This window comes from Ptychodera flava, chromosome 13, assembly GCF_041260155.1.
Source record: "Ptychodera flava strain L36383 chromosome 13, AS_Pfla_20210202, whole genome shotgun sequence".
Taxonomy (NCBI): domain Eukaryota; kingdom Metazoa; phylum Hemichordata; class Enteropneusta; family Ptychoderidae; genus Ptychodera; species Ptychodera flava.
In genome coordinates this window covers 5,909,688-5,922,582 of record NC_091940.1, presented here as the reverse complement: position 1 = coordinate 5,922,582, position 12,895 = coordinate 5,909,688, and the positions used below count along the sequence as shown (strand labels likewise).

At 34.0% G+C, this 12,895-nt stretch overlaps 1 protein-coding gene across 1 annotated transcript in view; it reads right to left on the bottom strand.

Moving 5' to 3' along the window:
• The window catches only part of LOC139147246 (sphingomyelin phosphodiesterase 3-like), a 97,297-nt gene that overhangs the window by 30,531 nt on the left and 53,871 nt on the right, over positions 1–12,895 (bottom strand). The window contains exon 2 of the mRNA XM_070718271.1: positions 3,182–3,257. Coding sequence (XP_070574372.1) covers positions 3,182–3,257 — 76 coding nt within the window. The remainder of the gene's footprint in view (positions 1–3,181; positions 3,258–12,895) is intronic.

Genomic DNA, 12,895 nt, shown 5'->3' with positions numbered 1-12,895 from the left:
TTCACTGGATACAGCAAAAACCCATTGCAGTTTGTAGCTTTTTTCACCTCCCAATACAGGACAAATACGATGAAATTCATTTGACTTGATGCTATTCATATATCTGAGGTTATCGCATCTGAAGTAATCTTTCTGTTCATTCATTTTGGTAAATGAAAATGTAAAAATTCTGAAATGTGTTTCTGAGGAAGCTGCCGGTTGAAGCAAATCACTTCCTATTGTATGCAGTGGTAGTGATGGATCCAAATCTGAGCAGGGTTTTAAACTAGCTTTCTCAGAAATGATATTACATTTTTTATTACTTTCTCAATGTCCCTTTATCTGTGCCTGTCAGAAAACCATGTCCTCCAAAGCTATCTGATATTAAAATACTGCCATGGTTACTAAGTGAATGGTTGAAAAACAGTCAAAATAGTCAGCATAGATGTATTTCAGTTTGAACAATGCAGAGTCTGAAAATAGAGCACTTCTATCTGGACACTCCATCTGGGAGATGCCGTGCTTTCAGTACTCACTTTGTCTAATCCCAGACACTATATCCTACTATCATCATGTTATACACAAACGCCTGCCTATTCTCTGAAATTGGCATTCATAGAATTAAATGCAAAACTATTACCCAGCAAATTCTTGTTGATACTGGACTTGAAAGATATGACAACAAGACTATACAAATGGCTCTACCCAATCAGTGGTAAACAATAGAAATAATTTTGTTAATGTGAAACCTAAATTAATGAATATCATATTTGTAACCAGGGCTCCCCCTAAGTCACCAAAATGATTAGCCAACTGATTAGCCAAATCAAAAATCTTGTAGCCACTTTGAGCAACTTTTAGCCAGTTTATGATCTCAATTAAGCGTGGCAATTACAGCTTTCTCCGCATTCTGATAGTTCCTAATTTTACAAATCGATCTCCCTTAAAAATATTTGTTCAGTTTGTATTGAATAATCTGTGTTTTTATGACATTTCTAGGATAGAAATACTTTTTCATTTCAGATGGTAAACTTTTACCACCAGAAATAAAATAAGGTATCAATTGAATTCTAAAAATCTGGTAGCAAAGTGAAGTGTATATTACAACAGGTACAGAACATTTCTACGGCATTCATTTAGTGTTCACAGTATGATAGCTTGTCATAAGCTACAAGCCTCTCATGCGGCAAATTTATGCAGTCTTCCATAACCAAAATGTTTCAGCCACAAGAATAAAAAAAAATGGTGCAGGAGAAAGCATTTAGTAGCACACTGGCAGTGTAGATACAATTGGCCCCGGTGTTACTTGTATGTGACAGTTGTGATCAAGCAGGCTGAATAGCATTTTGAGTATTTTTCTTGAGACCAAAGGGTTTAGCCAAACACAACTCTTGTAAAACAAGACACAATGATATATGTTCATTTAAATTACTCACTGTTTGAGAGTATACATTGTTTTAATGATTATGATAACATTTTAACACAGATATATTTTCACTTGATATTTTGATATCATCAAGAAATGTCTAGTGATGTTTACTTCTACATCATTAAACTGGTCGAATCTGCAAAAATATTAAAATAATTCAGAATCACATTATTTCTTTTATAAGTTATAGCAGTTTGAAATAGACCGAATTAACAATTTTAATGAATTGTTGCTTTAATGATTACATGCAAAATTGCAATTCACAAATGTGATGATTTGACAATGGATATGCTTACTACAATTACTGTTGACAATATCCCTTTGCAATGACTCTTAATAAATTTAATTTAAAACTGACAGTCAAGCTGAATGCCATTTAACTATTGACCCACCCTAGGTGGCTCTTTTGAACCATAATTGTACACTTAAGGGGTCTTCATGCATGACGTCACATGATGAGATGACCTAGACTTGACCTTTCAGAAAACCTCAATTTTTCTCCTCTTCCTTTGCATTATTGCTCCGTTTGTGAAATTTCCCTTTTAAATTACGGTTTTTACTATCAAACTGAGTAGTTGCAGGCCAAATTTTGATTCTAGCAAAGTAGGTAAAACTTCTAGATAGACTGAAGGACGAACGGGACTCACGGAGGCAAAACAAAGCCTCTATGTACCGCAGACGGAACGCAACAATGTCCGCTCCACGTACCAGGGAACTGTAACTTTGTAGAAAGGAGAGTAAACTGTTTCAATACATTGCAACTTTGTAGGAAGGAGGGTAAACTGTTTCGACATCTTACAACATTTTATTGTTTATAGCTGTATATTTTTGTTGAGGTGGCACCTGGGCAGGAAAAATTCATTAGCCACTATGTTCGCCAAACTTGAATTTTTGTAGCCATTTTTAACTTTCTTTCGCATTTGGCTAATTGGCGATCGGGTACATTGAATTTTGTAATACCCGGTATGTAACTAACTGCATAGACTCCCTAAATTCTTTTAGAAAAGAAAACTCACCTCCACACAGTGAAAGATTAAGATCACAATTATACAAATAATTTGTGCAACCTGTATCGGAGTACTGAATGTGAGTTGGCTATATTGAATAGATTGCAAAACGAAACACACACAAAACAACCAACATTTGAAAGTTTACTAATTTATGTTCAGTACCACACATGTAGAGCAGAACAAGGTGTAAATTTTCCAAACAGAACCCTTATCAATTTCACATCATATTCCCTTTCTAAGAAATACTAGTATGTTTATCAAAATTCTTCAGCAATTCTTAGGAATTTCAATACTGAACAGGTATACTGCTGTTGCCTATTTTGACGAAACTTGCCATGAAAAGTAAAATTAACACGTATCTACAAAATAGATTAGAAATCAACAATGAGAGTAGAATTAAACTTTCAACACAGTAGAAAACTGTCTAATCTTGCTAGAAACCTTTAGTCTATCGTTGTTTGTAAATTTCTTTTATACACAATCCCACTGGACCAAGTGCATCATACACACTCAAAAAGAAGTATCACATTTACTGTACTGAAAGTGATGGCAGTTGATCATAAACATGAGAATAAATGACACAACAAGAATTATGATATACAACAATCTTATTACACTTTACGACAAACACAGATATTGTGTGTGTGGTATGTATTCAATGATAATGCTGCCCATATCTGATGGTACAGAGAAATATTAAATCAAGTCCCTGAACCAGATAACATATACCAGTAGATGACATCATTAGTTGCATAGTCCTTACCTCTTCCTGACTGCAGTTGAGTCACACCTATGTATCCGACTATTTTCTCTTTATCTCTTGTATTGCCAAGGTGAACCTGGAGATGAAACATATGTTGAATTCACATCAGCTTTGTTGTTTGGGCCGGGAAAATCTTTATTTTTAGTTAACTGAAAATCAGTTGAAACGAAAATGAAAGATATGTAACTTCAATACATAAGTGATGATGACTATGTTTTTAATGATGTTTGAAAGAAAAAACTCAAGTCATGATGTTGTTGGTGTACAGTTCAAATGTCCAGGTATAGCATAATAGGGTAAGAATGAAACAGCTACCAGCTGACATTGTTAGATTGCATCACTTCACAAATTTACCGATTAATGTCATCATGATATCTCAAGGAAACAGATTCTGATTAGCATTCTAAGTGTGATTTTTCTGTTTCCGTTTTATCTTGTTACTTCTGTACATGTCTATAAGCCCATGTTCTGTACATTTATTTGATAAAATAAGGGTAATAACGTTATCCATCTATCTATCTCATTGTTCTGCCAAATGTGAGAGAAATTTGAGTCATGTGTGATATGCTTGCATATGTGTGATATGCTTGCATGTACATGATAAATTATGATCTTAAAACCCTCTTTCACACTATCTTGTCATAAGAATGTTTGAAAACAGCATGCCATGCTTTCATTTTGACACAATATTCAAAGTGATTATTTTCAACTCATTCAGTCAAAAAATGCTTGACCTGAGTGACTGCTAAACTCTTTAGGGTTAAAAACAAAGTTGTGACCAACAGAATCAATCTTTGTAACATACAGTAAAGTTGATGCACATTGACGATCTTTGAAACAGAATTTGTTAGCACATTCAGATTTCCACGAGGACTGAGAATTCACACATGCAAAGCTTTGTCACTGATTGAATTCAAACTCTCCTTCCAGCTGAAATTAAATTCACAAACAGATCCCTCAGATGATCAGCTCTAAGGAGTCAATAAAGATCTCCCAAAGCTGCATGTACTCAGAATGTACAGCTACCTTTCATCAATAATGCACTCTCTCAAAGAGTTCCTCACCGGTAGAAGATTACTTTGTCTTGTAATGATCTGAATGGCCACAGGCTCAGAATTCTGCCCAGGGGAATAGAAATTCTGTTGTAATACACTCAATAAAGTGCCCTGAACAGAATGGAACATCACTTAGAAATACGGATTCAAAGCCTGTAGCTTCTTGGATGGAAAGTGGGTCTTGAATATATTTAACACACTGCAACAACAGCATATATTCTTACAATTTCATTTGACCAGAGGATATTTTGCTGGACAAACTGGACATATTACACACAGTATTTGGAGGAGGCTGATGACCAGGCATAAGTACAGACTTCATTTGCATGTTTAGTACTTTATTAGTTTTGTACATCTACAATTTATGTTTCCTTATTAATATTTCTCCCCCTTTTTTCCGTACACAACTGATACACAAGTTATGTACCGTAGATAGAGTATAGTAACTCATAGTTCAAGGATTGAATAATGCAGGAAACGGTTTCTTTGCCGTTGACATCAACAGGGCAGTAGGTGACATACTTTGCTGATTATGTTTTTCTCTCTGAAGGTCTGCCCATACTGCAGATAATTAGGAAGTATCGAAAAGAGCAGACAAAAGGTCAGATGGCATAAATCTCAGTGTCATCTGTAATTCAGGGGGAATTGCACTCCAATGGTTTCACAATTTGACTTATTTTAAGACCTGTTGCCTTTAATTTTGATACCTCCTCAAGGAAATTCACCTTAATTGGGTTCTGTTTTTAGGTAAGGCCATGGTGATTATCTCCCGCAGTGTGAAACATATCAACAATCTTATTGGGAATCATTACTCTTACCTACAAGGTAACTTATTACAGATACAGTTATCAACATGATTTTCAAGGGTATCATTGATCTGTTCATGAATCACGTCAATAACCATGCTATATATGGCTCACAAGTTTGGGGGGAAATCTATTTTTATGTAGGAAAAGTCTTGTGCACATGCAGTTCTTTCAGCATTATTCATTCATTGTTTTGAAAAAAATCAATGAATGCGCCTATACTGCTGATATGTATGTGGTGGAGGTAGAATGCACCTTGGGACATATGGTATTTGGACTCAACCTTTTTCAATAGTCTTCTGGTCTGCAACTCGTGGGGGCTCATTTTAAAGCTCTTCAAGTAAGGAAAATTTTTAACATCTTATTTTTCAAAAATCAAACATTTTATTTTTCGCCAGAAGTTAACATGGGGATGGCAGCCATATTGAATTTCAAATATCAGTAAATGTTAGGCAATTTCTCTAGTACAAAACTTTTCACTGTGACCCCTGATTTTAATTTCTGATTTGGTAAGAGAATGGTTGAAAGGTTTCTTAGGAAAGTTTGAGCAAAAGCGTTAATTTTTCACCTAAAGGTGCGTACTACATTAAGCTGTAAATTACTAAAATACAAATGAACTGCTCTGTGCCATGATTATAACACAGCTGTTAGCTCATTCAGTGACTATGGAAGGCGCATGAAATGACCAAGTTGGTGGTGACGGATCAATTTTAAGGGTGGCTGTTTGCTTACTCATTGCTTTTGGACTAAAACTACTGGAAAGCATATAGACGTCTGCTGCCTGATTATTTTTCTATGATCTGTCATGTCTCCTTGACAATTTGCTTCCATGTGATGAAACCATACAAGTACCATGGGTACTCCACCAAAAAACACTTATTAAATTAAAGTCAGCGGTATAACCTCAATGCAGTACTACTCACAAAACTAGACTGGACAACAGACTGTTTTACTGTAAAAGCATTAATTATTCACTGTGATTTAATTTCGTTATTTTCACTGAAACATAAAATCTGCTTAATCCCACAGAAAATGTTAAATAGCAATAAAATCTGTTGTTTTACTGGCAAAAACAGTCAACTTAAATCCTGATGAAATGCCTTAAACATCAAAAAATACAAATTAAATCCCCATGAAATTTAATGATTTTACAGTATTATCCTGGTTGAGGAAGGTTTTACAGGACTGGCATGGTCAATTATTGTTTACTATGTAAAATCATAAAATACTCTTTCCATGACTTGGTGGCCATTTATTCAGCCTACTTGTCTTTTAGAATTGTGTGTGTATGTATGTGTATGTGTATGTGTGGGTGTATGTGTGGATGTATGTGTCTATGTGTGTGTATGTGTGTGTGGGTGGGTGTATGTGCTGTGGAGGAAGAGGATCATCTACTGATACTGTTGTTGCTGGGGATTTTGTTCTCTCGTTTGAGAATTATGACCAGACATTTTACCTAAACAATCAGCAAATTGATTTCTTTATATTTTTGTATCTATCCATTTAACTTTTTAAAGTTTCCAAAGAGCTGTGAACAGCACACAACATGAAGAGAGCAATTCATCATCATGTAATTTGACTGAAGTGTACCAAACGCCTGACAGAGGAATGGAAAATTTGAAGAACTATGCTACATATGGTGTGATTAGAAGGAAGTCATTGAAAATTACATTCATTTGGTTAATAGGAAGCTGGCCAATTGCTGCAAATTGATCTGAGGGACAATATCTAAATAGAATAGGATTGTAGCAAAGCTGTCATTTTGTTGCTACTCTAGCTGAAAGCCTACAATGAAATGGCAACCAGACAAGTAATGACTCACGCTGATTAAATGAAATTTTTCACAAGTTACAATGAGGATTACAGACGGGATGAGATAGTTCATTGACAAGTCCTATATCTAGCTTGAAATGAGGTCTGTGGCTTAAAGAAGTACTGAATGTGTAAGGCTGATTGGAAATACTGTCAGTGTATATGTATAAAAGTAGGCAGCATAGAAGGGTAATTTTTATAATGGCATTTCTATCAGCCCATGTCGTGTTTGAAACGCTAATAATAATAATAATAATAAATCAATGTAATTATTAATGATGGATCCCAACTTAAAGCACACCATTGAGCAAAAACGTAGCCTTGTGCTTAACTGACAATGAAATTCATTCAGGCAATGCTTAGTAATGACTTTAGACATAAAATGCAAAGCCTTCGCTGTTCAGCCATACTGGATACCTAGCAATACTCAACTTACAACTTGCATTGTGACCAAACCTGTTTTATAATTCTTCAAAATATTTCATTGAATTAGCCATGATAGAACAACACATTTAATAACCAAACTTAGCTTGAGGTTGGCATCACTATTAGGAATTCGTATTCATTAACAGTATACCTACAGTAGATGGGAAATGATGAGGTGTGATTGCTATCACTCCATGCAAGATATGTTGAAATAAGACAACTAAATTTAAAATTACAGATATCAATTGAAATTTTGAGGCACATACATGGTAGACAAAACCACTCTGAGCTTCAACATGAATGAAACATGAAATAAGTCTCTTGATCATCCAAAACTTTTGAAAGCTGAAGAATATCACGAATATATTCAACTATATCTCAAATGTAATGTCTGATTTGTATTCACAAAGCTATATCCTCCCTTGGGCACTCTTCTTAATATGATGGGCGGCATACCTGAATGCACTCATGCAGTACGTAATGGGTACATGCCTTTATTGCCAAGAGCTGTAACACACCCATACAAAGAAGAAATTAATGCCATATTTTACTCTAGAAGCCAAGCAATGTAGTTCTGAATTTTAATTTAGTAGTCTACTCTGTCTGTTTTGATGTATGGTGAAGGGATATACATTCTTTGATTCTTTAACAAACCGACCAGAAGAAATGAAAATGTTGTGACTTTTGAAATACATGATGACATGTAAGTGGCATACTGCTGTTGAATTCATTGAATTTAATGAGAATTATTCTCATAATAATCTTGCAATGAAATGCATCCTTTGAGGACAAGTTTTAGATTAATTTTAATAAGTCATTGTTAAAATCTGATAAACAAAAGATGCTGAACTGTTTGAGTGATATGATCGAACAACAAAAAACTGCTTTTTAACCCCAACATGTCATTTTCATTTCAAGACAAATATATACCCCGGTACTGTTAGATAACTAAACTCTGAAGAACTCCAGAAGAAAATAATCTTAATGTCTTCATTTAATAAGTGAATGTCACTGAAACAGCACTAGTTGAAGTTGAAAATGCTATTTAGTGCACTTTTCAACTACAGTACTGTTACGGTAACATTATATTTTTCATCTTTTGTACATATTTTTCAGGGTGCCTGAAAGCCACATGTTTGTAAATTGCAAGAGTTTATCCAAGTTTTAATTGTTGATAAAAGCTCTCACCTATCTGACAAACAAGGAATTTACCACAATGTAATACTGCCTAATTCATTGTTTGTTGATGGTGAATTAGGTTTTTAAAAATCAAATAAATGATATCACACACAGTGGTTTAACAGTACAACTAATCTTGGCCTTTCTCTCTGTCTTAACAATTTAAAATGAATTTGTTTATTTTAGACTCTGTAAACCAACAGCATCATCTTGCCTGTTGTCTTGAAATTTGAACTACAGATAGAAACCTACATTACAAGGAAGAACTCCACTGTTAGTGTACGGCAGTGATGAAATGACCATTTGTAAGCAATTGTATGCTGTAATTGGATGTCATGAAAGCTAAGGATGTCGTATGCAGGCAATCACCACAAGTGAAGGTTAATATCTGTGATCAATTTTCTATTTGTTGTTCTTTATGCAAATTTCAACATTTGTTCTTGTATTTTAAATTCAAGATCATAAGTGTAGCTTTTAGTTTGAAACCTAAATGTACATGTTGATACAGATACTAGACTACAGTATACCCCAGAGGCTACTGTCTCAGTGAAATACATAATGTGTTCTTCTCAGTGGATTATAGACAACTATGATTCTGAGACATGATACATTCTATATTATCCTTGAATCGATGAATAGATAACAGATATGTCCCAGCCACTTCAGAATTGATAGCCTGATGAGAATTCCAATTCAGAAACACATAATGGTGTATTCACAGATATATTATGAAATTTAACACGAATTACAACCCACTTCCTTCTTTAACAGACCACTAATTAACAATGATTAAATCATTATCTCAACGTCCATGCAACTTAATTGAGATTTTCAGTACAAAAACAATGGGCAATGACTCTCAGGATACGATTACCATCAACAAATTATACAGATCCTTCCCACTACAATAGAAGAAGTTGACTGAAATACCAAATATCACTTCTTTCACTTTGCAAGCATGAGGGCCTTGGGGAAGCACTTAATGCGATGTCATGTCAAAAAGGTGAAAAATATTACACCTACACCTTTGAATTCCTTTGTGGACTGTATATTTTAGAAACACTATTTATAACACCAAATGTCATCATTACAGGAGAGGATTGATTGGAACTGTCCACCTGAATGAAATTCAAGACAAGTGTATAAGCCCTAATTACACTCTGGTGGGGAATGTTTCATAATTAACAGCAGGAATGGTAATTGAATGAAAGTGGGTTTGACAGTGAGAGTATTACATCAGATTCTATAGTTGAATGCTAAATCTGATTTGGTAAATGTTCTGACATACAGTCACCCTGGTCTCAAACAGCAATGTAGATATGTTATTATTTTCCCATTGAATGAAATGTTGGAATTAGATCCAATCTTTGCCTGTAATCTGCTAACTTTGCAAAATGAAGTTTTCGTTTTGCTTTTCTGATCACAAGTTAGGTAACTAAGCAGTTGATAAAATTTGCAATTTCTCTAATCAAATCAGTTTGCACTTTTCATTTTCTGGATTTTTATCCAATTATACTAAAAGCTATGGTTGTTGTGACAATATACCACATGAAGTAAGATTATCAGTTTGTAAAAGCCTTGGAGATATTGCAAAAGTAGATCTGGCCTTGCTAAATCCTTTAGGTTTGAATAGATGGTCTGGATGAATTAATTGCTCTCAGTGGTTGAAGCATCTCACCATCTGGACATAAAATTTAAACCCCTCAGTGCTCTACTGGCCATTTGCCACAGTCACATGCTTGTAGTCACATGCTATTACCATTTAAAGCATACAGTATGTAAAATTTACACACAGAAAGAAATTGGGTTGAATTGTGTTGAATAGTCAAGAATCACAGTCAAACCTCAGAAAAGCCATGATAAATTTCCTGAACACATCTTTCTCCCTTAAACTTTATATTATCTACCTTCAAGGGTATATTAATTTCCAACTATGTACTTGACAAACCGCTTACAAAACATGCTTTGAGAAATAACAATACTCAATCTAGGGACTTGGTTTATTTCTGCTTTTTTTGGTTGAATAATACTGTGATTCAATCATGGTCAAAGAATAAAAAAATACACCATCAACAAATTCATAACAAGACTACATCATTCATACATTTCATTATTATCTCGAGGACACGCCATTTCTTCACAACAAGAATCTTATGCAAATTTACAGTACTCACAAAAACAAAGCTTTTACTGAAGCTTTAGATGTATTTCTGACAAATTTTTTCTGTTTGTAAAACAGTTTCTTGTTTTACGCGCAAAATCATTTCATAATGTCAAGTGTTCCACTTTGATAACACAGCTGTATGTAGGCAATATTTGATTTAACAGGCATGACCAAATTTTAGTCCAAACCAGAATTCATTTACCAATGTAATTAATATAATATAATATAATATAATATAATATAATATAATGTAATATAATATAATATAATATAATATAATATAATATAATATAAAACAATATAATGTAATACAATATAATATAATTATGCTGAGTTGCTAATACATTATCTTTCACTACACCTACAGAGAAGCATAAATGTAATTGTTCAATACAAAACAAAGGTGTTGAAAACATTGTCAACGATTCCAGCAATTGTCTCCTTAATGAGGTATCAATTAAATTGTGAAAAAAAATATTGTTGTTCACAATGTGTTGTGTTGCCAAGTTTATACTTTTGATTTTAAATTTCACTACGATGGTTTGGCCTCACCCATTGTTATCAATGGTGATTGTGGGCCTACTTACTTGAAATTCGGGGGTGTGGGGGTTTGTGAAACAAAAATCGTGAAAAACTATCAAAATTGCAACTCTTGTCCCTTTCAATTTCATACAAAGTGAAATGCACTCTACTAGGAGGTGAAATTTTTTACAATGACATCTGAGGTATTTGGGGCAAAAGGGACTAAAAAGTACAGATCACATCATGACAACATGCTCATTTCAATCACTATGTTAATACCCTTGAGGATTAAAAATCATATTTCTGGGGTAAGCTGTACTATTTCCACACTTTCACATTTTCTCAATGACAAGAAGTCAAGGAAGTACATTGTTGGATGAAAACTTGCATTTCTTGCCGAAGATGAGTGGTGGAATTATCTGCTTTTTTGTGTGGGTATTCAAACATAAAATATTAATAAAGAGCCACTCAGTCAAAATCTATGCATTTCATTTCCGTGAGGTTTAACTGTTTTCACTCATTAGACTTCACTAAGGCTTGTATTTGAGTCTTCAACAGATTATTTGTTGTACAAATGCGATAAATCACTAGCTGAAGACTTGCAGACCTGCTTTGTATTTTCCTGTACTCTTAATATACCGGTATGAGTATGCTAAGGTAGAATACATCCTAATTGTGAGTACAGACTAAACTACCGTAGTGTTTGTTCATAGAGTTCAAAAACAAACAAAAAAGTGTGCGAATGTCATTCATTGTCATTGATCGGTGAGAAAGTAGCAATCAATCTGGTTTAGATGTTAGTATGGCAAAAGATCTAATAGGAGTTTAATCCTCTACATTTGCAATGCCAGCTTTGGTTTTCATGTGATCCCTAAAACTGATTTAGCAAGCATACCATGTAAATGAATGTCTCTCAACTTAATATTTAATGTCTGGATGAAGTGGCCATATCGTGATTTATACCCCGGTAGGTTTGAAATATATGCCAACACATTCTTCTCTGTAGTTCATATGATAGCTGTGTGTAAAAATAATGTACTATAAACTAAAGGTTCTCCTGCAGATGAGATCAGGTTCAAAAGTCAGATATAAATTGTTGATTTGAGAGACTGTGTGTCTACTAGACGTCATTATAATCATTGAATATTTGCCAAATACACATATTTTCTCACTTCCTTTACCAATATACCTTTACCTATAGTTTCTCTTGCCCTGCTACACTTTTTAAATTTCAATAATATTTCTATGATGTAAATCAGTGTAAATTCTATCTTCAGAATTACCAGGGCATGCAGTATTTTGGTTTTATTGACAAAGACAGTTTGATGAGAGACAGTTATGCTGCTGCATTACCATGTGTACCGTATGTCAAAGTAACATAACCTTAATGTGCTCCAATGTATCAGTTCAAACATCATAAAAATACCGCCTTCATGAACTTGTCCCATAAATCACAAGTACAAACCTAGCATCAACAAATGTTATGACAACATGCATCTCACCATGCATTTATATTCAAAAGTGCATGAACTACGTTAATCTTTTTAACCATACTGCCTTATTTTAAAAACTCACTGTACTATGTTTTGTGAAAATTTTAAGGCATAAGGGTAATAATGACAAAGCATATACATTGCAATAAAAGTAATATTTACAAAAAGGTAACCTCATCTATAATGCTTTGGAATTTATTTTTTGATATTAGTGACTTATACAACAAGTGAATAAATTAGAAATACATCCACAAAGC